Here is a 27,209-nt window from a genome sequence, read left to right as displayed (position 1 = left end):
TTGCTTCTTTCTAATCTGATTTTCTGTAGATTGAAAACAACTTCAAGGAGAATCTGTTCCAGTCTAAGGGCCAAGGATATGAAACTGAGCAATATTAAGAAGCTTGCTTCCCAACCAAATGGTTTCAGGTTCAGTCCCACTGCATGGCATCTTGGGTGTCTTCCACTATAGACCAGAGTCAACCAAAGCTTTGTGAGTGGATTGGTAGATGGAAACTAAAAAGAGTCCATTGCAAATATATATATATCAGCCCCTCTGCATAGCACCTTGGGCAAGTGTCTTCTATAGCCTCAGGCTAACCAAAGTCTTGTGAGGGAATTTGGAAGATGGAAACTGAAAGATGTCTATCATATATGTGTGTGTGTGTGTGTGTGTGTATGTGTGTGTGTGTGTGTGTGTGTGTGTGTGTGTGTGTGTGTGTGTGTGTATGTGTTTGTTCCCCACTATGCTTTTGACACCTGGTGTTGGTGTGTTTACATCCCTGCATCTTAGTGGTTCAGGAAAAATGATCGAGAGAATAAGTATTAGGCTTAAAAAAAAAGTCCTAGTGTTGATTTGTTTGACTAAAATCCTTCAAGGTTGTGCCCCAGCATGACCGCAATTAAATGACTGAAACAATATATATATATCAGTAACAATTGATTACAATTCATTACACTGTTTCTAACACCTCCTTTAATTGATTAATGAGTACATTATATCAATGATTCTGCAACTATTTCAGTTGACAATGGATTTACCAAAATAATGATCTGATTAAATATACATTATTTTGGTAAATCCATTCTGTCAACTAAATAGTAGCAGAATCATTGAAAATGTTTTGCTCTGTAGATTTAAACTATGTTAAATCATTTTGGATGTCCTTGATTGTAAAGTTCATGTATTCATCTGAAGAAAACAGTTTCTCTATGTACTCATTAATCAATTAAAGGAGTCGTGAGAAATGGCTGTAACGAATTGACACCTGTCCTTTAATGGTTATTTATTTATATTTTATTCACCTATCTCAGAACATGCCCAACGCAAATTCTCAAGTATATTATGGATAGTATATTTAATAAAATGTACATGTCAGAATAGCTCAAAAGTGGATTATATACTCAGCTAGGTCTAAATGTTTGCATGCACTACAGGAATATAATTCTGTCAGTACTTTGGTACCAAGTTTGATATCTACATAATATTGTTGTGTGTGTATATTATTCTGACCTAACGACGTGCCTCAACTTAAATACCTAATTCAACTAAATCTTATATATCCGGAGATATGCTGTGATTGAGAAGATCCAGCAAGGAAAGTGAGATCACAGCCGTAGCCTACACCAGTGTCGCATAACCAACCCATTTAAAAAGCACCATTGAATCGTCAGGCAACATTCCATGCTTGAGGAGACCTATTGAGTTAAGTAGATCAAAATCAAATCAAATGGAAATTGTAATTGTGACTGTTACCAGTGCTGATGGCACACGATAAGCACCATTCATTCATGCATGTGTTGCTGCCGGAGCCACTTGACTGGCTCCCTGTGCCAGTGGTACATAAGAAGCACCATCCGAATGTGGCCAATGCCAGCCCCCACCCCCACCGGCTCCTGTGCTGGTGGCACGTAAAAAGCACCATCCTTACGTTGCCAATGCCAGTGCCGACTGACACGCTCCTGTACCAGTGGCATGTAAAAAGCACCCACTACACTCTCGGAGTGGTTGGCATTAGGAAGGGCATCCAGCTGTAGAAACATTGCCAGATCAGATTGGAGCCTGGTGTGATCTGGCTTGCCAGACCCCAGTCAAACCGTCCAACCCATGCCAGCATGGAAAACGGACGTTAAACAATGATGATGACAATATATAGATATACACACACATATGTATGAGTGTGAATGTCTGCATGTCACATTGTCTTGACACTGTATGATTGTTGTAAATAAATGTCATTTTCTATAATCTGCAAAAATACACCCAGCCAAGAAGAAATATCTTGTATAGAAACAGGTAAGTGTTGGTGACAGGAAGGTCATCTGGCTGTAGGAAAAGCAGATGTTAAAATGAGGATGAGATATCTTGTTGTACTGTTATCTATGAAACCTGTTACCAGCCATGTAAACTGAGGTTAGCAGAATTAGGTGTTTTCTTTCAAGAAGCACAATTCTGAAGACTTCAATGGCTTCTAAACATATAACCAAGTGGGCAGAAGTCCAGAATCTTAACTACATAGCTTCTTTATCAAGCAACAATAATTGCTGCTTTCATGGATATATGGAGTTCAATACTTTTATGTAGAGAAGAAACAGGAAGTTATGGTTTTTGTATTATTTTCACTGCAGAATGGATATAAAGGATGTAGACTTAATGAGATCTTGCTGGGAAGTTGATCTCAATGAGAAGTTCTACTACATGGTACTCACCTATTATAGTAATGGTTACACTACACACATACATACATACATACATACACATATCATTTATCTTTTAGTTGTTTCAGTTACTAGATTGTGGCCATGCTGGGGCATTGTACTGAAGAATTTTCAGTCAAATGAATCAACCTCAGTACATTTTTTTTTAAGCCTGGTACTTATTCTATCAGTCTCTTTTGGCCAAATTATAGGGAAGTTAACACACCAACACAGACAGACAAAAAGACACACACACATACATATAAAGCCAGCCATGTATGTGTATATATACAGGGTATAATGGGTAAATTGTCACTGTTTTATATTTTTAATTTTGTGCATGCACTTTGTTTTTGATTTTGTCAACTACACATTATAGTAGAGTTAGTTGGACAGCATCTGTAAGAAAGGCAGCACCATGATGCAATTCACTCTGCCAGAAATTTAGAAACGACATGCTGTACTGTTTGGCATTCTCACCAGAAGCTCCAATACAAACATTTCAGAGTGTTTGGGTAACAATCTGAGGACATGTACTGAGAGTGATAAAAATCAAACGTCTGGTCAATATCATAGTGTTTGGAGTGATCACTAGTGATGACAACATTATGCCTCCATTCATCTTCCCACATGGCATCAGACTCAACACGGAAGCCTTCATCAAGTGCCTAGATGATGTTGAGTAGACTTGCTGGCAACAAGATAACCTCTCTAGAGAGCTGGTTCCACAATAAAATACACCCAGTATATCCTGTAAAATGGTTGGTGTTAGGAAGGATGTCCTACCATAGAAACCATGTCAGATGTGGAATGTATGAAACAGCTATGGTCCCTGAACCATCTGGGAGAACAGAACACCAAATAAAAACAAACTAGTAATAGAGTGTCTGTACAGTCAATGATTTTCATATTCAAATAGACTAAATATGATGTACTTCAAGGAGTATGTCTTGTTACCAATGATACGTATACACACATACAAACACATTTTGCAAAAAAGTCTGTTTTGAACCTTAAGGTCTATTCAACTGGAGATTATATCAATTTCTATAACATTTAAGCAACTGAAAATTCAGGACTCCCCACAGAATACGACTGCCAGAGTTTTTATAATGTTACAATCCCCACCCCACTGGCTGCTACTTATTTTCAGGAGACTGAAGCAAAGTAAAATTGAAATGCCTTGTATAAAGAACACCACGTGTGACCTGTCTCCACTGAACTCACAACATAAATATCATGAGACTCAGCCAAACCACTACACTAAACACCTTGACATGCAAACACAAATCATATATATATATATGTGTGTGTGTGTGTGTGTATGAAAGAACATCCAATAATCTAGTCAACACAGTGGTGTATGTGTGTGCGTATACACACACACAATATAGAACATCTGACAAACACATACACCACTGTATTGACTAGATTATTGGATGTTCTTCTATACTGTTGATCACAATGCACATCCTTGCATTGTTGTAGCTTTCAAATGAAACCACCCTGCTGGCTAGGCAGTCATGTCAACATTTCCTCCAAATGGGATGCCAGTTCATCACACTGTTGGGTTACCCATCAGTTCCAGTTAATGAACTGGAACAAGGTGAAATGAACTATTTTGCTCTAGAGTGCAATGCACAGCTGGTCTGGGAACTGAAACCGGGATCTTGTAATCATAGCTGCAACACCCTTACCACTAGACCCAGACACTTTCACACACAAGCACACACGTACCTATCTCTCTATCATGTCTATATATATATATATATATATATATATATATATATATATATATATATATATACACATATATAAATATTTGTTTTAATGTCTGAGTTATGGCAATAACAGTTTTACATTAAACTGGAGAATTATTCAATAATTTTTTAAACAGAATACATATTTTACTTTTACAAGGAGGGTGGCAAAGGCTTCAAGTTTCAGCCAGTCAGCTTTCAGTTTGACAAAGGTTGATAAGCCAAAACCTTGAAGTCACTTTAACCCTTCTTCTTGTAGAAGTATAATATGCATGTGAGTGTGTATATGTCATATAGAAAAAGAGTGAAAGATTTAAAGATTACAATTGAAAATCTGAATTATGTTAAGTCTCCACTTTTAGTGTTAATGCTATTCTGTGATAGAGAAAAGATGTATAGATTTTAGTCAACACTGTATGAAATATACGAATGTAAACATGATGTCTCAATATACAATATAATTAATAGCGATGAAACATAACACTGCTAACACACCAGTAATTTTTGTATGGAGTAACTTTGTAACCAGTGTTGTTTGCTTGTATACATGTACAACCAATATTTTATGCACACATATAGAAACACATATAATACATTTTGCATTTATATATACAACATGTAGTGTATTATATATGCATATATATATATATATATATATATATACACACACATTATATATATGTGTATGTGTATATATATATACTGTAATATATGATATATATATATTCTTTACATATATATAATATATATATATATATTTTGATAATACACGAATATAATGAAATACATTACATATTATGTATGAATATATAAATGTATGCATATGTATATGTGTATGTATGTACACACAGACACACACACATAATATATTTACATTATTTATGTATGTGTCTATATGTGTGTGTGCACATGTGTATGATTGTATGTCTGCATGGATGAGAGCATGTGAGAAGCAGGATTATGTAGTAACATTTTAATTTACATGCTTGCAGCCCTTTAAAGTCAAACAATTTTAGAATATATAAACCTTTACAAACATATCTGAAGGTGTGTGTGTGTGTGTGTGTGTGTGTTTGTGTGAAGTGGATAATAGTCTGGTTGCATCATCCGTTAGCAATGGTGGAGAGAGTTGCAGGAGGGTGGAGTCTGTAAGATACAATATATACCATTCCTTCCCATTGAATTAACTATAATAGAGATGAATGAATACAAAAAAATAAATGAAAAAAAAAAAAAAATCAAGCATCACCAGCAGCAAAATAAAAACAAAACAAAAAACGTGCATATAAAGTAAATAAATAAATAAATAAAATTAATTAATAAGTTATTACAAATGAAATTAATAATTAACAAAATAGAGGGTAAAAAAAAAAATTAAATTAAATTAAATTAAATGAATAAATAAAACATAATAAAAAGAAAACCAATCTATCAAATAATTCTTTTTATGCATCAGGCCATTCATAATTAATAAATTGGTAATATTAATTAGTGAAACACTTCTAGCAAATTTGTTCTATCTAGTGGCAGTCATAGAACAAACACATCTTTGGTATGTCTCTTGTAGCAAGCAACAAAGTGAGGGGGCGAGGGACAGGACAGCATTTTACTCCTTAATTCTAATTAGCAAGTCAGGTGTTTCAGCTTTTGCTTTCTTACCTCTGCTACCCTGCTGTCCATTAACAATGGAAAACATTCTTATAGTAACAGACTTTTCAATTTTTTTCTTTCAGGCTTAAAAAATTGTATAAACAAAAAACACAAAAAAATTCTCTCTCTTTCCTACAGCATCAGCGCCAGACCTTTTTAGGAGTGGTGGTGGTGACATATAAGGCAGTAACATGCATGTATGGAGGTCTTTACTGTGGTCAAAGACCAATCCTATACTGAAATACTATTTTTGTCCTTGATTCTTGGTGACTCCCCTCTAACCTCTGGTTCAGGAATTTAACATTTCACACAAAATCAACAAAGGAAGTCTGACATTAAAATTATGAATGGACTTTCCAGTATAACAATATCATACAAGAGGCATGTGAGTGCGTATGTGAAGGTGTATTTTTTTGTGTAATTGTGTGTGTATGAGTGAATGAATGAATACATGTTTGCTCATGGATACACAACCTACTTGACAGTATTAAAACTGCTTGTCTCTTATTGGCTTAAGTTTCTTCACATACACGCACACACACACATATATATGTATGTATGTATGTGTGTGTGCAAGTAAATATATATAGACATAAATATATATATATATATACATACATACACATATATATATATTTATATATATATATATATACACATACATATATATACATATAGATATATATACATACATATATGTATATACACATATATATAAATATAGATATATAAATATATATATATACATACATACACATATATATATATGCATATATATATATATATATGCATATATATATATACATATATACATACATATACATATATACATACATATACATACATATACATATATACATACATATACATATATACATACATATATACAAATACACATATATATATACATATATACAAATACACATATATATATACATACATATACACACACACATATATATATATACATTGATACATATATATATATATACATATATATTTATATATACATAGATACATATATATACATAGATACATATACACACACACATATATATATACATACATACATTTACACACACACACATATACATACACACATTATACATGTATATATTTTGTGTGTGTGTGTGTATACATTTATTTATATATTTTCATGTAACTTTATACAGAGTGTTTGCAACAAATCACATCCAAGTTATTGTCACATCAACATTATCTTGGCGCACCCGGTCTAGAAAGTGTTCGAAATCCCGCCTAGTTATACTCTGGCACTCGATCAGATCAAGTCTGCGCAGACCATTCTGTTCATCAGTCAGTAGGCGCATCACAAAGTCCCGATCAACCCCATTACACATTTCCAAGAGGAGAGTCTGTAAGAAACACAGCGGGTTGTGCATCAGGACTGAAATAAGCAGGTTGTGAGTGAGAAACTGCATGTTTGTTAGATGCAGATGGATCAAATTCTCTGCATTGATTAAGATTAGTCGTAGTACATCTGCAGGAAAGTTATGCGTCTCACTGAGTAATATTATTCGTAAGCTTCTAATGTGAGCAAAAAGTCCGACTCTGTTATTTTCATCCTGACATCGAGACGCCCGGTCATCTTGGTTACCATAAGGAGAACCAAGTGAAGCAGACCCTGCTTTGCTACCCACTGACTGTCTTGTCCACAATTTATTTGTGTGCGGATTATCATTGTGAATATTGGCACACTTCATGGCCTGCCACGGAGGAAAGCTACCATTTTTCACAATGAACTTCTTCAAAACATTCATATCATAATCAATAAAGTCACACATTGATGACTCTAAATTAAGATAATGAAGCTGAGGGCAGTATTGCCCAATTCGAATAATGTCAATATCAGAAAAATCATACAGAGTGAGGCGTGATAACGTAGGGCCAGCCTTGCGCAGAACAGGCACAAGACCTTCTTCGAATGTTATGGGATCTGGTGCACAACTGACAACTTCAAGAACATGTAATTGTGAGAGTTGTGTCAGGTGAACCATACCTTTATTACCAATGTTCTGATGAAGGTACACCTCAGTTACATATGGACATACTTCACAGGCTATTTTGATACTTTGGGCAGTAACTAGAGAGCACTTTAGTCCTGTTGCAGTCAGAGAGTTGATACAATACTTACGCTTACTCTCAACAATATTCAAACTGTTGCTTTTGGTATGAGCTGTCATGGCTATTTTACTTCTAACAGCATCATTGACATTTTCTGACTTATCCTCATGTGCGTCTTTGTTCCCATTGCCATCTTCAACTGTGCTCAGTAAGCTAATGAATGATGCATTGGTGTCTTTGTTTCCTTCTAACGGACCTACTGATGATGAATCACTATTAGCTAGCTGTTGAGTACGATAAGCACGGTTCTGGCTGGCAACAAATGAAGAGCCAAACCGAAGACTGTCAAGATAAAGTTTTTCAAAAACAGCACACACGTCACAATACTGGAAATATTTCAGGTGATGTAAATTCTGCAAGATGGTACTGGCACCATTCAGGCTTACTGCTGTTGCATTAATGTCCAGGCTGACAAGCTGGGAACAATTTGGTACACCACCAGCAGCAGAGTTTTTCACGCATAAGCCGAAGGCGCCAGAATCAGTAACAGGACAATTGAAGACATTCAGCTCACGGAGGTGACAGCAAGTTCGACCAATAACTGACATCACTTGGTCATTACATTTGGTGTTCTGTAATACAAGGGACTGGATCTGTGGTACATTATAGATGAGATCAACCAAGATCTTAGTTGAAATATTGTTCAGAGATGACAAGTTTAACTTTGTTAGAGTCTACAAATAAACAAAAAAATACATGCATTAATTTATATGCAAAGATAATTAGATTATTAAATTCAGGCTATAAATTTTATAGCATTTAAGCAAATATCTGTTAATTATAGTGGACACGAAATTGAAATATTTTGGATGGTGGCATATGCACTTAATAGTCTAATTAAACATACAAAAGTTATATACATCAAAATCGATAATTTCAGAGACTAAGCTCAAATGCAAAAGGACTGTGGCTCAAAATCTTTTTAGCTATGAGACAGCAATCAAATAAAAAACTACCAGACTCATCATCATATGTTGTGGTCAAGATTGTCTCTCATTCTGTTATAGTATTGGAGTTCTGTTTTTATACTACCTTGGGGATATGTTTTTTGAATATGTCTGTAACTATTTTGTTAAGGATATTTACTGCAGTCTTTGTTGGTGTTTGTGATGTTGTTGAATGAATCTACTGCAGTGTGTGTGTGAGTTGGTAATTGTGGTATTGTTGAATGCATTGTACTGCAGCCTCTATTTTAGTGGCTCTGGTGTTATTGAATGAATGTACTACAATATCTATGGTGGCGATTGTAATGTTCTTAAATGTATGTGCTATGGTGTCTGTAGTGGTGATTGTGATGTTGCTGAATATATTGCACTGTAACAGTGGCTCTCAACCATTCTTTTACCTATAGACCCCTTTGATTCCTATTTTACTTGAATCATCATCATCATCATCATTTAACGTCTGTTTTCCATGCTAGCATGGGTTGGATGGTTCAGTTGGGGTCTGGGAAACCAGGAGGCTGCACCAGGCTCCAGTCTGATCTGGCAGTGTTTCTACAGCTGGATGCCCTTCCTAATGTTAACCACTCCGTGAGTGAAGTGGGTGCTTTTTACATGCCACCGGCACAGGTGCCAGGGGAGCCCCATAGCCATTCAATGTTGAAAAAATCATATTTTGGAATCATATTAAAAAAACTGCAAAAATATTTTGTATAACCAATTTACTGCAGATAAATTTAAAGAACAAAATCTTATATGGACCCCCACAGGTCATATTGACCCTGGTTGAGGACCACTGCACTATAATGTCTATGAGGTTGACTGTGGTCTCGTTGAATGTATTTACTGCAGTGTCTATGATGGTGATTATGGCAATATTGTTAAATCTTGATTCTATTTCATGCTGGAACTAGTTCTACTGCGAATTTTTGAAGTCTGTAAAAGTGTTCTGCTTTCTTCACTGATGTGTGAGTGCGCTGCAATAACTGCTAGGGAGTGGAAAGAAAATTGGTGGACCTTTTAAACATGTGATGGCTAGATGTGCATCAGGTGGTGTAGCAGTGGAGGTGTCATAAAGAGGGGAGGGGGAGGCGAGGTAGTGAGGTGTGGTGTGTGAAATACAGAAGAGGTAGGAAAACAGGAGTTAAATTTTAAAAAATAGGACACAAAACACTAGTAAGAGGAAGTGCAGCCTTCTGGCTCACTAGCCTTCGGTCAAACTGTCCTATCCATGCCAGCATGGAAAGCGGACATTAAACGATGATGATGATGATGTGCCATCTCTGTGACTTACCTGACACCTAACACCAACCATACGTGCAACACTGTCATGATTGGCTATAGAACCACACACATCTAACTGCAGCTGTTTCAAGTGAGTGCAGATCAATACTTGCAGATGATGTCGTTTCAGCAGTCGTTGCTCTGAGAGAATGTTGATCAGGTCTTGTGTCATCTCAGTGGCTGTAACAGGGGACAGAAACACAGAAGGGTTAGTGATGATAGTGGCAGTAGTAGTAATGGTGGTAGTGAGGATAGTCATGATGGTGGAGGGAAAGCGATGACAGTGATGGTAATTGTGGTGGTGGGTGTGATGGTGGTGATATTGCTTGTGATGGTAGTGGTGGTGATGGTGATTGTGGTTATGGTAGAGGTATTAGTTGTGATGGTGACAGTGGTGGTGGTTGTGATGACATGATGTAAGCAGTGGTTGTAGTATTAAAAAGTGTAGTGATGGTGATATGAAGGGTGTGGCACAAGGGTGGTATTAAGAGCAAGATGATGGTGGAGGTAGTAGTAGTGGTGGTGGTTATACTGGGTTGGAGAAAACTTGCAAAACATTATCCATATTCATCTAGAACTGGTTATGAAGCCATTTTTACCTATAGATCCCTATTTTACTCAGGTGGTCTCTTATAACCATTCAATGTTTTAAAAAATCTTATATTTTTTAAAATTAAATATCATTAAGAATTGCATAAAAAAAACTGTTAAAACATCTTTGTGTATTGCAAGAGAATAACCAGTTTATCGCACATAAACCTTGACTACAAAATCTGATATGGACCCTCAAGGATCATATATGAACCTCGAGTTGAGAACCATTTGAATGCAGTAGCAAGACATGCTGAGGAAAGAATGAAATGATTGGGCTTGGCCGTTTGGACATTGATTTGGTACAACCGAATGGACGGTCAACCCATTTTGGCACTAGAGGCAAACACACACACACATGCATGCATGTGTGGAAATATACACAGAAACAGAAAAAGAGAGAGAGAGATTATAATTTATTAACTGAAAACAAATGGCATAAACAATTTCACCTCTTTTCATATACATGGAGAGAAATATGTTCACACATATAAACAGAGAGAGAGAGAGATTATAATTTATTAACTGAAAACAAATGGCATAAACAATTTCACCTCTTTTCATATACATGGAGAGAAATATGTTCACACATATAAACAGAGAGAGAGAGAGGGAGAGAGAGCAATAGACAGACACATAGACAAACAAAGGGAGAACAAGATTATCATTAAAATGAAAGAAACATTAAAACAACTGATGTCAAATATGCCAGTGTCAAATCAGTGACACCAAAACAATTGTGTCAAAATGTCTCATATCCCACTCAGGATGACCAGAGAAGAGACTAGAAAATGGAGTTACTGGAGATTGTGCAGAGTTTGACAGGAAACTATCATAGTGCTCATCATCAACATTTAACATCTGTTTTCCCATGCTGGCATGGGTTGGGTGGCTTAACAGAAACTGGCAAGGCTAGGGGCCCCATACCAGGTTCCATCTTGTCTTCTTGTTTTGAGACAGCATTCACCCAGGGTGGGTTGAGCTGGCTTCATTCATCCTCAATGCTACATCTCTCACAAACGCAGACCAGACCTGGTAATTTGAGGCTAACGACCGCGTGATCTCCAGCCACTCTTTATTCCAGCAGCGATGCCATAGATGTGGGGGCCTAGGTTTGGTTCCAGATCAGCCTTGACTGTTATCAGCCAGGTTTTTTATTATGCCCACCTGAAGGGAAGCTGGGGCAATTGCTTCATAGATAAATTCTCCTGGTTGACGACGGAGGGCATGACCCAGCCAACGCAGACGTCTCATTCCATAGTCTGTTTTGGCTTGGTTTCTACAGCTGGATGACCTTCCTAATGCCAACCACTTAACAGAGTGTATTGGGTGCTTTTTACATGGCACCAGCACAAGTGATTTGTGTGCAGCACCAGTACCCACACCAATGCTTTTTTATATGACACTTTAAGAATGTATCCTTTATCCATCTCCCATCTAAAAACCTTCAAAAGTCAGTGAGACTACTCAGCCCTTAGTTGGAGATCTGTCATGTACCACAGCCTTACCAGCAAAACAGCTTGGAGATAATGAATTTGGAGTTTTCCATCTCTGAGAATGATGTTCTGACTAAAACTAAAGGTCTGTCCCACCCAAATTCAGAGGTGTTACTACTTGTTCAGTCACCAACTCAAATATTTCTAGAACCCTGCAGATAAATAAAGTTATTGACTTTAATACATTTTGAATTGCTTGAGTTACCTTTTCTTGATCAAAAACCATGGTACAGCATTAGTATCAGAGTTTTCTTTTATATACAATATAAATGTGTAATATAGTACAGGAGCAGGCATGGCTGTGAGGTTAAGAGGTTCATTTCACAACCATATGGCTTGAGGTTCACTCCTAGTTCATAGCAGCTTGGCTAAGTGAGTGAATTTTGGGAGAAGGAAACTGCAGGAAGCCCACTGTTGTTGTTGTGTATGCACACATATATAAGTATGTGTATGAATGCTAATAGTTCGAGCTCCTCACAGTGGTGATGTTAATGTTATGACCAGTTACAGTGTGTTTTTAAAGAGCTCTGGAGTAAAAAAAAAATTCCTTAAATCAGTAAAGCAGGTAAGGATTGGCAACAGAGACAGCATCCAATCATAAAAATGATTCCTAGTCAAATCGATGCTGGGATAGTAAAACAGATGTTAAACAATTAGATTATTATAATCTAATAATTAGAGTGCATTTTAGCCATCAGTGTGGTGTGTAATACCTTTCAGTTTGAACAGCAGTTTTGTTAAATAATTTCCACGTAACTAAACACTTTTAAACTTTGTATACTAGTAGAATGTGTTTATAAAACATCTTTTTCTCTTGGCTTTATTGAGAAAATTCTATAGTTTGTAAGATATTTGTTATCTTTTTTCTTCAGTTTTATCTTTTTTTTATCTTTGACTTGTTTCAGTCATTGGACTGTGGCCATGCTGGGGCAGACGTCTATTGAGGAGAAAACATTCTGTGCCATATGAATATGTCCCTCGTTTAAGAAACAGATTGGGTTTATTTACATTTCTGAAGAAAAAAAGATACCCTTCCCCCTAACCCTAAAACAGATTGAAATGCAATAGATCGATACTAGGGTCATAATTATGGGTGACAATTTCATATGACACCACTAGAAAAAACTGCCGTTCAAACCGAAAAGATCCTCATACAGTAATTAGTACAGATTTAAGCTAAGGCATCTTATATACAAAATAGTATGAAATTAGTTCAAGATTTAGCTATTGCATTATACACGAAACAAATATAAAGAATGTCTTTACAATCACTTTGTGAGCAGAAAGAGGTGAATGAAATCAAATTTTGAGTAAGTAGTTGGCAAGGAAGTGTTGCATAGTGACATTCATGTCTTCCCATGGACATTAGATATTTAAATAAAGTGGATTTGTCACTGATTCAAAACTCCAGATTACGTCTAGTTAAGGAAGCTTTTATACAGAGCTTGATGTGCTAGAAATAGCAGATTCAGAGAAATTCTTTACCATACAGTCATGACTGCACCCTATATTCTCATCACTATCCTCATCATATCTTGTCTACTTGCCTGCACAGGTAGGACAGTTCAAGAGGATTCAATGGGTCAGAGGACCATGTCTTACTCCAATGTTTCAGTTTTAGCATGATTTCTGTCGTCAGGAGCCTTTCCTAATTCCAACTACTTTACAGAATGTACAGGGTGCTTTTCTTTATGGCACCAGCACAGGTGAAGTCCCCATGTAATCTGCAAGACTAAAGAGACCATCAACTGAGAGAAAGGAAAGTAAAAAGGGTGGCAGCTTTATGCGAAGTGTTGAGAAAAGTATGATAGACGGCAGAAACAGGTTTGTTGTAGAGGAGACACATGGCTAACTGAAATTATATTAGGGCGGTGGCAGTAAATATTGTGTGGTGGTGTAATAGTGTACCATCAAGAATTACAAAAGTAAATATATTTCTTTATTGCCCATAAGGGGCTAAACATAGAGAGAACAAACAAGGACAGACAAAGGGATTAAGTCGATTACATCGACCCCAGTGTGAAACTGGTACTTTATTTATTGACCCCGAAAGGATGAAAGGCAAAGTCGACCTCGGCAGAATTTGAACTCAGAACGTAACAGCAGATGAAATATGGCTATGCATTTTGCCCAGCGTGCTAACGTTTCTGCCAGCTCACCGCCTCTATGAATCACAAAAGTAAATAGGAGAGTGTGAGGGGTTAGAAGATCAGGAAGGGTAAGTGTTGGGGAATTTTGGAAGATGGTAAGAATGAGGGATGGCTACCAGTAGATGTGGCACAGAGGAGAGAAAGTGATGACTGGCAGTATAAAGGGATGGTGAGTTGCAGAATAATACACACACACTTTGAGACAAAAAGAGAATGATCCTGATCAAACTGCAGTGAAGGACAAAGCTATACAAAATATGAGAAGGTTAATAAAGGATTTCTGTGCTGAGAAATTTAGGTGTAATACTGCAAATGTCAAAATACTTACTGAGGCAGCTAAATGGTCCGATAACATAGTAGAGACGCGGACCCACTGGGAAACTAGAATAGAAATCCGAGCTCAACATCTTGTCCATGTTAAAAGCAATGCTGTGAAGGCATTGCTTCTTTAGGCTTTCTGCTGATTTTCGGCGAGGCATAACTACAGTGTTATGGGCATCAGGAGGTTAATGGTTGTCATCTGGTCCCTTCATACAGAACTAGCTGAAAAAGAAAAAAAAGAAGCTAAATAAATTAAACAAGAATACAAACAGTATGAAGAGAGGGTGTTGGGAATGATAGTTCATATGAGAGGGCTGTTGAGAGTGTCAGGAGATGTGAGAGAGTGTTAAAGATAAGATATAGCAAGCCAAAGCTGTAGCTCAGAAGAGAGTAAGAGGTAGCGGAGGTATAGAAAGGGATGCCAGTGGAATGTAAAATGCGAGGTAACGATATTGAGAAATGAGTGATGAATGCTAAAGGAAGTGATTCAAGGAGATGGGGAGGTCACTAATAGCACAAAGAGGATGAAATATGTAAGGCTGAATTCAATTCAGCAGTTGAATAATGCCACTGTTAGAACTGATAGAGGGATAGGTGTTAGGAAGATGAGAGGTGGGAAAGTTTGATGGGGACGATGCCCAGTGAATGTATAGATATACACATTATGATTTTAGGACCTCACTTTCAATATGACGTAGGGGTTTTCATGAGCACGGCAAAAAAGGAAAAAAATTAACTTGGTCCTTTATCATCTCCACTGTGAAGCTCAGCATCTGGAGATCAGCCCTTACTACTCCATCCCATATCTTCCTGGGTCTCCCTCTTCCACAAGTTCCATCAACCTTCAATGACCAGCATTTTTTATACATGTCATCATCCATACACAACACATGGATGACTCCAGCACACATCTGATTCCACCTATGTGCAAGATTTCTCTCAACACATTTGCACTTTGATGCATATGCACACTAATGTTGCACAACCATCAGAGCATATAAGCATCATTCCTTTCTGGTCTTCTCTTATCAACGTTCAAGGTCTACATCTCACTACTATGCAGTATTGCAGTTCATACACAGTCTTTGTACAATCTGCTTTTCACTCTGAAGGAGAGATCTTTTGTTTCCAATAAAGATGATAACTTTCTGAACCCTCTCCATCCTATTCTTATTCCAGCAACTTTACTCTCAGAACTTCCTCCTCCACTGCTAATTGGGTCACCTAAGTAACAGAAACTATCAACTACCTCTAGGGAAAATACTGGCCATTTGAGAGAATCCACTTTCCAGGTGTTATAAGTGTTTATTGTCCCTATACATCAACCACATGCAAAGTCTACTTCCTCCTTCAACCTTCTTGTAATTCCTTTTGTGTGCCCATAACTTGCACAGGGTACACCACATTTCTACTACACCTTTCCTACACATATTGTTAACTCTCTCCTTACTAATAGCATCCCTATACATGGCTTGTATGACTCTTGCAAACCAATCATCAATCTATAGCTTCCTCAGAGACAACCATATCACAGAGTGAAGAACCTTGTTGAAGGCTTTTCTTCATGCTTACTTCTGCAGTTATCTTACCACAACAAAAACATTGATAACACTCTCTGGCACAAAACCAAACTGCATCTCATTTGGACTAACTCTCTTCATAATTAATTGGAGTTTATAACTCTTTCATAACTTTCATGATCTGGTCCAGTAATTTGATACCTCTGTAATTACTTCTTTCTGAGGCATTTCCTTTATCCTTGTAACAGTTGACTTGAATGTTGCTATGCCAACCATTGGGCATGTTACCTACCTGTACAAGCTGATTAACTATTTGGGTGACAAGGCTATATCCTACTGTGCCAAATACTTTAAGCATGTTAATTGTAATTCCTGATGGACCAGAGGCTTTGTTTTTGTAGCCTTCATACCTTTAATTATTTTGTCTAATGCTAAGGTAGCAGGTCCCTCTGATGGATCCACATTGGGAAGACTCTCCATCTGTATTTTCTCCACATTTGGTAACCTTTCACAGTAATGCTACTATGCACTTTCTTTCCAGAATCACTAAGTGTAAGTGAACCAACTGGATGCCCTTCTTAACATCAACCACTTTACAAAGAGTAATGGGTGCCTTTTATGTGACACCAGCAACAATGCTTCTCTCACTACACTAGCGCTCTGCAGCACATATACACGAATATTGCACATCCAGTGGAACATAGAGAGCTTCATTCCTTTTTAGCCTTCTGCATTCAGAGCCCATATCTTGCTAACATGAGGCACTGCTTTTCATACACATGCAGCATACAATCTTCATTTCACTCAGTGAAAGAGAGAGAAACCTTTGGTTACCAACAGTTGTAAAAGCTCTCTGAACTTTCTCCATCCCATTCTTACTCCAGCAATTACACTTTTGGTATAACTTCCTCCACTTCTAATTAGGTTACTGGTTACCTAGGTACCAGAAATTATCCACTACCTCTAGAGAGCCCCCGGAGTATTTCAGAAAATCAATTTTCCATGTATCTGTAGACTTTATGGCTTCTGTACATCTTCCACGTGCAAACATTACTTTTTTTGTTAACCTTTGTATTATTTCACTGTACCTCTTATGTGTCCTTAGATTGCACTGGGTACACCAAATGGAATTCCTGCTTACACCTTTCCATATCGAGCAGGGTTATTTACATGAAAGAGGTAGGATCCAGTCCGGTTTCTTGCTTACTAGGACCTTGGTCTTATAAACATATATGCTCAGTGTATGCATTTGAAACATCACTACATTAAAACAACAATCTATGTATCATACCTAACATATATACACCATTGACAAGAATGATGCTGTAGTTTTTATCAAGAGGAAAAACACAATACACAAACAAAGCAACCCCTTCAGGGACATTACAGCCCAAATAAATACACCTACATATTCAATTGCCAAATACATAGGCAATATTATCAAAAGACGTACGCCAGAGAAATATAGTATAAGGTCATCTGAAGAATTTTTACAGATTTTAGAAGAAACCATTACAACAGGTACTATCTCCACCTTAGAGGTAGAAAGTTTGTTCATTAAAATCCCAATATCACAATAGATATCAAAATAGAAAACATACAGAGACACCCAAAAATAAAGTAGGCTGCAATACTTATATGCACTATATACATAGATGATACACTAGTTGAAATGGATACATTTAGAGAAGTTGAGAAACTAAAAACTTTAAAAAAACAACTCTGTAATAAAATTTAACATCTAGAATAATACAAACGACAACTCCAATTTGAACATTCTCATGTATTTACTTTCCCCATAAATACACACACACACACACACACAAGTGCAGGGATGGCTGTGTGGTTAAGAAGCTTACTTCACAACCATATGGTCTTGAGCTCAGTTACACTGTACAGTGTTCTTAGGTATCTTCTACAATTGCTCTGAGCTGACCAAACCTTGTGAGTGTGTTTGGTAAATGGAAACTGAAAGAAGCTCACCATGTATGTATGCATAGTGTGTGTGTATGTATGTATGTATTATGTATGTATGTGTATATTTGTGTGTATGTATGTATGTGTGTGTATATGCATATTTGTGTTTTGTCAACTAATGCTGATTTGTTTAAATCTCAGTAACCTAGCAGTTTGGCAAAAGGAACTGATAGGATAAGTACTGGTGTCGATTTGTTCAGTTAAATCCTTCAAGGTGTGGCCACATACCAATGACTGAAACAAACAAAAGGCCAAAGATATATGTGTGTGTTTGTGTCTGCATATATATATAGATATGTGTGTGTGTGTGTATATATATATGTGTGTGTGTGTGTGTATATATATATGTGTGTGTGTGTGTGTGTGTGTATATATGTGTGTGTGTGTGTATATATATATATATGTGTGTGTGTGTATATATATATGTATGTGTGTTTGTGTGTGTGTATATCTATCTATCTATATACATATATATCAGGTCATCCCATAAGTTCTGTTCGATTTTACCTTTTTTAAAATTGAATGAAATTTAATAGTATTTTAGAACGTTTAATGGAATTAAAAATTATTTTTATGCATTTGTGTAAATATAAATATTATTTTACAGAATAATAGAACTTAAATTTCTTTGATTAAAACCCTTGCTAACATGGAAGTATCCAAAGAGCATTTAAGGCACATAATGCTTTATGAGTACAAAAAAGGAAACTCTGCAGCCAAAGCGACTCAAAACATGCACTCAGTTTATGGGAAAGAATGCTTGAATGAAAGAACTTGCAGAAGATGGTTTGCAAAATTCAGAAGTGGAGATTTCAGCCTTGAAAATGAAGATCGAACAGGACGTCCAGTTGAGTTTGATGATAAGCTCCTTGAGGCATTACTTGAAGAAAATCCTGCATTATCAGTTGAAGAACTGGCAACAAAGCTTAGTTCAAACCATACAACTGTTCATCATCATCTTCAACAACTTGGAAAGGTTCCTAAACTTGGAAAATGGGTGCCTCATGAATTGTCCGAAAGCAACTGCAAATCCCAAGTTGACATCTGCTCTTCTCTCCATTCTCGTGAACTAATTTTACCCTTTTTGGATAGACTTGTAACTGGTGACAATAAATGGATCTTCTATTAAAATGTTAAACATTGTAAACAGTAGCTTGGTAAAAGGGAAAAAACTCAACCACAACCGAGAAGGGAACTTCATGGAAAAAAGGTTCTTCTCTCTATCTGGTGGGATTGCAAAGGAGTAATTCACTTTGAATTGTTACCACCTAATGCAACAATCAATGTTGAAGTCTACTGTCAGCAATTAGAGCATTTGGACCAAGCTTTGAAGAAAAAAAGACCCGTTTTAATGAATCAAAAAGGAGTGATGTTTCATCAGGACAATACACGACCCCACACTGCAAAGATCACAGAAGATCGAAGAGCTTGGCTGGGAAAAAATTCCTCATCCACCTTATTCTCCCAATCTTGCTCCTTCAGACTACCATTTGTTTCGTAGTTTATGGAATCATTTGAGGGACATAACTTTGGCAAGCCAGGAGGAGGTCGAAATTGACATTTCGGAGTTCTTCGCTTTGAAACCAAAAGTTTTACATTGATGGGATTAAAAAACTTGTAAATAGATTGAAGGAAGACATAGATAGTCAGGGAAAGTACATTGATGATTAAATTTCAATTATATATAACATTTGATCACTTGTTTTCTTCATTCAAAATTTGGACAGAACTTATGGGATGACCTTATATATATATATATAAGGTCATATATATATATATATATATATATATATATATATGGCACGTAAAAAGCACCCACTACACACATGGAGTGGTTGGCGTTAGGAAGGGCATCCAGCCGTAGAAACACTGCCAGATCAGACTGGGCCTGATGCAGCCTTCTGGCTTCACAAACCCCAGTTGAACCGTCCAACCCATGCTAGCATGGAAAGCGGACACTAAATGATGATGATATATACACACATATATATATATACAGTTATATTTGGGATGAGCCATCATTAATAATACCTATAAACACACTCACCAGTTGCATTGTTTTAGAACATATTTCATATCTTTTACCAAAGCCTTTGCTGTTTGTTAATATTTTTCACTACACCAATCTGTAATTTCCTCAATGGATATACTCTTTTACTGTTTCAGTTATTTGACTGTGGCCATGCTGGAGCACCGCCTTTAGTTGAGCAAATCGACCCCAGGACTTATTCTTTGTAAGCCTAGTACTTATTCTACCGGTCTCTTTTGCCGAACCGCTAAGTTACTGGGACGTAAACACACCAGCATCGGTTGTCAAGCGATGTTGGGGGGACAAACACAGACACAAACATATACACACACACACACATATATATATATACATATATACGACGGGTTTCTTTCAGTTTCCGTCTACCAAATCCACTCACAAGGCTTTGGTCGACCCGAGGCTATAGTAGAAGACATTTGTCCAAGGTGTCACGCAGTGGGAATGAACCCGGAACCATGTGGTTGGTACGCAAGCTACTTACCACACAGCCACTCCTGCGCCTATATACTTACATGCTTATTTTTCTTCAACATGTTTACTATTTACTCTCCATCTGATTTTTTCCCCCTTTGTTATATCTCCATTGTAGAAAGCATGTAAGTATGTGAGCTGAGGATACCTTCACTTAAACTAGCTTCTCTTTGCTTTCTCATTGCTAGCATCAGTAGGTGTGGGTGTTAGCTGATTTTAGATGCTTTTTTTTTATTTATTTTATCCTTATTCTAGAATCAATGTATTGGTAGGTTGTCACTGGCAGGGTGGTGGGAGATGTTAAGCTTCATGTTCTTCATATTAATTATGTGGGAGGGAAGAGCTCAGCTGAATGTATTTGTACAGCTTTTGTAATCTGTCATAAGGTTGGGTCTTCAGGATATCTGGTAAGAATTTTTACTTCAATATTTATCATCAAGCCATTGTGTTTCAATACGGTATGTTGATAGAATACAGATGTTTATTTTCTTCCCTGGTATTTCTCTTAGTGTTCTGCAATTCATTCCAAGGTAGTTTGTGGTGGTCTTTTTACAATTCTTCTCCAAGCATCTCATACAGCACACACCTCTAGTTATGCAGTTTATTTCTGAATTTGTTGTGCATATTTTACAGCTGTTGTTGTTGGTTCACGGTATCTTTTTAAATGGTTATGACTCACACAGTAATGATTTAATAGATTTTAAAGTTTTGTGTCATGTAGTACTATCTAAATTTGCAGGCTATTTCACCTTTGGATGTAGCCTCAATAAACATCATCTCTTGGAATTTGTTTTTATTATACCAGAAGTTTTTCTTGTTTGCAGATGATGAGGCATACCTAAGTGTGCTATGGTTTTCACCCTCAGTCAAGATGAATGGAGCAGTTTCTTGTTTCATTTTATGTTAAGATAAACACTGTTACTTGATGTTTCAAAAATGTGCTTCAGCATGATAGCAATTGAGGATGTCAAACAGAGTCGGGGCAAGCCCTGCTTTATTCCATTGCAAGTGGTGAGGATTTCCAAGGAAGAGCCATCAAGCTATATAATATCTTTCATGTCTGCATAGACTGAATGGATAATCCTAAGTAAGCTTGGAGGATATCTAATTTTAGCAAGGATTTTGAACAAGCTGTTTCTACTTACAAGGTCATAAGCTTTCATGAGGTCAACAAAAGTGACACAGAGAGGTTCTTTGCTGTCTGCATTTTTCTTGTAGCTGTTGAAGGGATGGAGCTATACTGAGACTCTTTCAGTCATTTTTTGCAAACTATTTAAGACCACACAAGCAAAGACCTTCCCAATGATGCTCAGTAAAGAGATTCCTCTGTAATTACTACAGCTGCTTCTGCCCACCTTCGCTCTTGTGCAAGATAACAATATCATAGCCTCTCATGTCATGTGGCACTGCTCCTCTTTTCAGCACAGGCACAATAGTTTGTGGAAGTGGCACAATCTGTTACACTTTATACACCTGATGAGCAGAAACTTTCATCATGCCAAGTTCATAGTTCAGAATATTCTCAACTCTCTCATAAGGTATGCTAATAGCCCAGGCTATTTGATTTATAGTCAATCACCTGTCATCTATCACCATGTGGTGAACACAATGTTTTTTCAGTGGTAGCAGTTGCAGGATGTCCAGACATTAGGTTATCTTCAAGACTCTTCCTCCCCACCTACCCCAAATTCAGCTGCCCACTTTTGTACTCTAGAGTGTCATCCCCTAATATAGCTACTGTGTCAGCATGAATGTCCTTGGGGGCTAAACCCTTTTTCTGCAGGTACTTGATAACAAGACGATGCCATATTTTGACATTTTCAAGAAATCGCTACTAGTTACTTTTGAAGTTGTCTTTGAACAGTCAGTCGCAAATTCAGCTGGAAAGAAACAATGCAGTAACCAATAAGAATGGTTGAAATTAATGCATGCAAAATTTGACAGCTCTAGCATTAATCCTTCATAGTCAGCCTATGAACTTTCCAGCCCACCCTCATGTGTGTGTGTGTGTGTGTGTGTGTGTGTGTGTGTGTGCACATGCACGTGCATGCATGCACACACAAACATATCTTTTACTTGTTTCAGTCATTAGACTGTGGCCATGCTGGGGCATCAACTTGAAGAATTTTAGTCAGATGAATCGACCCCAGTAAACATATTATTGTTTTGTAAAGCCTGATATTTATTCTTCCAGTCTCTTTTACTGAAGTGTCAAGTTATGGGACCTACAAATACCAGTTATCAATCAGTAATGGGGGACAAACACACACACGTGTGTGTGTGAATGTCATCATCATCGTTTAACGTCTGTTTTCCATCCTAGCAGGGGTTGGACGGTTCGACTGGGGTCTGGGAAGCCAGGAGGCTGCAACAGGCTCCAGTCTGATCTGGCAGTGTTTCTACAGCTGGATGCTCTTCCTAACACCAACCACTCCTCTGTGAGTGTAGTGCTTTTTACATGCCACCAGCACAGGTGCCAGAGGAGGCTGGCAACAGCCACAATCGGTTGGTGCTTTTTATGTGTCACCGGCACGGAAGCCAGTCAAGGTGCTTTTTACGTGCCACCGGCACAGGTATCACAATTACAATTTCCATTTGATTTGTGTATGTGTGTGATAATTTTATATTAGGATATGCACCTTGAAGTATGCTGTTCAACTACCTGATGCCAACTACTGTATGGAGGAGTATGCCACTGGATTTACTTCAGGAATTTCTTTGTGTCCATAGAGTTTATAAATAAAAATAAAATAATATATATGAATATAATAATATAGTTAACTCTAGTGGCTACAATACTAAGGAAACTAAACCTCACATAAAGGCACACAATTATAAATACAAAATATAGGGAGATGGTTACAATAAGCTATGAATAAGAAAAAATATAATAAAAATAAAATAGGAACTGAAAATAAGGAACACCAAAATAGGAAGTTTAAATATAACCCATTAAATGGTGATGCTTCCACAGCATATATTAGTAACAATAGAGTGAACAAAAAGTATAAGAAATTAGATGTTCTGTGGCATAATCTTATCTATAGATTACAAATATCATCAGGGATTGCTAGGGAATTCTTTACCGCATTGGATAAATGTTTTCCAAATCTAATAGATACACAAAATTTCTAGCAGGCACACAGTGAAGCTCTCTGAACTTTGTCCAAGCTATTCTTATTCTAGTAGCTATGCTCTCAGAGTATCTACCCCCTGCTACTGACTTGGTCATCTAAGTAACGGAAGCTATCAACTACTTCTGTACATCTTCGGTGCCTACTGCCCCTGTGCATCTGCCACACACAAAAACTATCTTCCCAGTTAACCTTCCCTTGATATTGCTGCACCTCTTATGTGTTTATAGCTTACACTGGGTACATCTTAAGGAGTTTCTACCTATGCCTTTTCTACAGATTGAGCAGAGCCATCTACCTGACGGGATTTGTGATTTGTCTGCTTTCCTACTTACTAAGTCTTTGGTTTTTGCTAGATTGACTCTAAGGCCCTACGATTCTAGACCTTGCTTTCACACCTGAAACTTCTCTAGTTCTGGTAGTAACTCAGCTATTAGAGCAAGGACATCAGTATAGAGGAGCTCCCAGGGGCAGCCTGTCTTGAATTCCTCTTTTACTGCCTGGAAGTCTATGATGAGTAAGAGGGGGCTGAGGACTGATCCTTGATGAACCCCTACTTCTATCTGGAATTCTTCATTGCCAACCCTAACTTTACTGACAGCATCCCTGTACATGGCTTGTACAGATCTCACCAACCACTCATCTATCCTTAGTTTCTGCAATGACCACCAGACAAGGGATCAAGGGATCCTGTCAAAGGTTTTCTCCATGTCAATGAAAACCAAGTATTGAAGTTTATCTTTGGTTAGGTATTTCTCCTGCAGCTGTCTTACCAGACAAATAGCATCAATGGTGCTTCTCCCTGACACAAACCTAAACTGCATCTCATCTAAACTAACTCTCTCCCTAATTAGTTGGGCTATGACCCTCTCTGTAACTTTCATCACCTGATCTAATAACTTAATACCTCCATAGCTACTCTTGTCTAATGTGTCACCTTTACCTTTGTAGTAGTTGACTATGGTGCTGCTACACCAGTCATTGGGTATGACACCTTCATGTATCACCTGGTTGACAATACAAGTGACTAGACTACAGCCTACACTGCCTGACATCTTAACCATCTCGGCAGTGATTCCTGATGGGCTGGGGGCTTTTCCTGTCTTGATACCCTTAATTGCTTTATCTACCAAGGTACTGTCAATTCAAATAGCTGATCCTTCTGTTCGGTCGACATTTGACAGACTCTCTTTCTCCCATTCATTCCCTTAATTTAGCAACCTTTCATAGTGGTGTCTCCAAGTCTCTCTCTTCGCAGCATCATTAAATGCAAGTGAGCCATCATCTATGCAGACACATTTTTATCTCCTATGACATCATGATTCTCTCTCACATACTGTTTTGCAATATGAAACACTTCAAGTCTCTGGTTCTCACGACACTGAACATTGGCAAATTTTTCTTATCTGTGCTTCCCCTCTTGTTAAGTAAACCTGTCTCCTAGCTTCCCTTCTGGCAGTCTGATACAGTTCCCTGCTACCACCACACTTCCAGTCCTTCCATATCTATTTCTTTTCCCTAATAGCCCTGTACAGGGTTCAGTGAATAAACAGTAGTCTAAATGATGTAAAAATGAAAATAACATTTTAACAGATATATTTACCAAAATTACATAAAAATATCTTTAAATACTAAAGAGTAAATTTATTCTATAAAATTGCCATTGGCTTCAACCACGGCCTCCAGATGACCTCGGAATCTCCTGCAACTCTTCTGGATGGTCTCCTTGTTTAAGTCAGTGAATGCTGCCATAATCCTTGCCTTCAGTTCATTTTTCAGTTTTGTTGGTCTCTAGCTCAACTGCACCCCACACATAATAATCAAGGCGGTTGCAGTCTGGGGAGTTAGGTGGCCAGATGTCAGGGGTAATGTGGTTGCAGAAATTGTCTGACAGCCATGATTGAGTTCTCCTGCTTGTGTGGTACGGTGCTGAGTCCTGTTGACAGACATAGGGTCTTCCAGCAGTCACCCTCTTGACCCTGGGCAGCACTACCACCTCCAGGTAGAGCCTCTGTGTTCAGTCTCAGGCCGTGTGAGAAGATGAATGGAGGCATAACGTCACCATCACTAGTGATCACACCAAATGCCATAATGTCGACTGGAGGTTTGATTTTCATCACTCTCAGTACATGTCCTCAGCTTGCGCTGTCCTCAGTTTGACACCCAAACACACAGAAATGTTCATATCGGAGTACAGCATATCGTTTCCACATTTCTGGCAGAGTGAATTGTGTCATGGTGCTGTTTTTCTCACAGATGGTCTCCAACTGACCCGACAATACTGTATAGTCGACAAAATCATCAACAAACAATGTGTATGTATGAAATTAAAATATAATATGGTGACAATTTACCCATTGCACCCTGTATATATATCTATAGCTGAAATTCATAAAAAACAAAAGATGAAGACAGGTGTATGAACAACAAGCAGGTGTATTAGTTTCACTCTTGGGAAAGTGAAAAAGTCTTTTATGTTTCAAGCCTATGCTCTTCAACAGAAAAGAATAAGAGAAAATAAACAGATGCAGGAGCGGCAGTATGGTAAGAAGCTTGCTTCCCAACCTTATGGTTCCAAGTTCTGTCCCACTGCATGGCAACTTGGGCAAGTGTCTTCCACTATAGCCTCAGATTGACCAATGCCTTGAGTGGATTTGGCAGATGGAAACTGAAAGAAGCTCATTGCATATATATATATATATATATATATATATAAGCGTGCTTGTGTTTGTCCTCCCATCATTTGACAACCAATGTCGGTGGTGTGTTTATGTCCCCATAACTTAGCAGTTCAGCAAAAGACATCAATAGAATAAGTACTAGGCTTACAAAGAATAAGTCCTAGGGTCAATTTCTTCAGCTAAAAGGCAGGGCTCCAGAATGGCCACAGTCAAATGACTGAAACAAGTAAAAGAGTAAAAAGAGTAAAGAGAGAATAAAAAAACTTGTGGATTTAGCAGTCAAGTATGCATGTATGTATATGTATGTGTACAAAGAGGTACCCAAAAGAAACCAAAATTTTGCAATATATTCATTGGTAGAAGCTCCAAGACACACCAGTCATATCAACAAGTCCATCAATTGTTTGGTGATGGTCCTCTAAGATCAATTTTCATGGAGTTTTCATTAGTTTGGGAGGTCAACAAACATCCTTAACGGGGTTGGTCTTCAAGCAACAAATGACCATTCCTAAAGCATGGAAACCACTTGTAAACTTGTGTTTTGCTCATGGCAGCGTCCTTGTAAGCTGTCTGAAGCATGACATCTGTTTCAGCTGCCATTTTCTCCAGCAGAAAATAGAATTTCACAGAAGCAGACTGTTCCTT

General features: G+C 37.5%; 1 protein-coding gene across 2 annotated transcripts in view; it reads right to left on the bottom strand.

Moving 5' to 3' along the window:
- Positions 1-378: 378 nt before the first annotated feature.
- The window catches only part of LOC115219491, a 34,966-nt gene continuing 8,135 nt past the window's right edge, over positions 379-27,209 (bottom strand). The window contains exons 2-5 of one of the 2 annotated variants that reach the window (XR_005001846.1): positions 14,739-14,953; positions 10,184-10,353; positions 6,943-8,622; positions 379-425 (exon numbers count right to left, since the gene is read on the bottom strand). Coding sequence is in view for 1 of the 2 variants with exons in the window: in XM_029789665.2 (XP_029645525.1) it covers positions 6,994-8,622; positions 10,184-10,353; positions 14,739-14,889 (1,950 nt within the window). In the remaining variant the exon portion in view is untranslated. Of the gene's footprint in view, positions 426-6,914; positions 8,623-10,183; positions 10,354-14,738; positions 14,954-27,209 lie in introns of those variants that run through there. The other variant, XM_029789665.2, reaches the window with a different exon arrangement.

Source organism: Octopus sinensis, linkage group LG14 (assembly GCF_006345805.1).
Source record: "Octopus sinensis linkage group LG14, ASM634580v1, whole genome shotgun sequence".
NCBI lineage: Eukaryota > Metazoa > Mollusca > Cephalopoda > Octopoda > Octopodidae > Octopus > Octopus sinensis.
The sequence above is the reverse complement of the archived record's forward strand: the minus strand, read 5'-3'. Positions and strand labels throughout refer to the sequence as shown.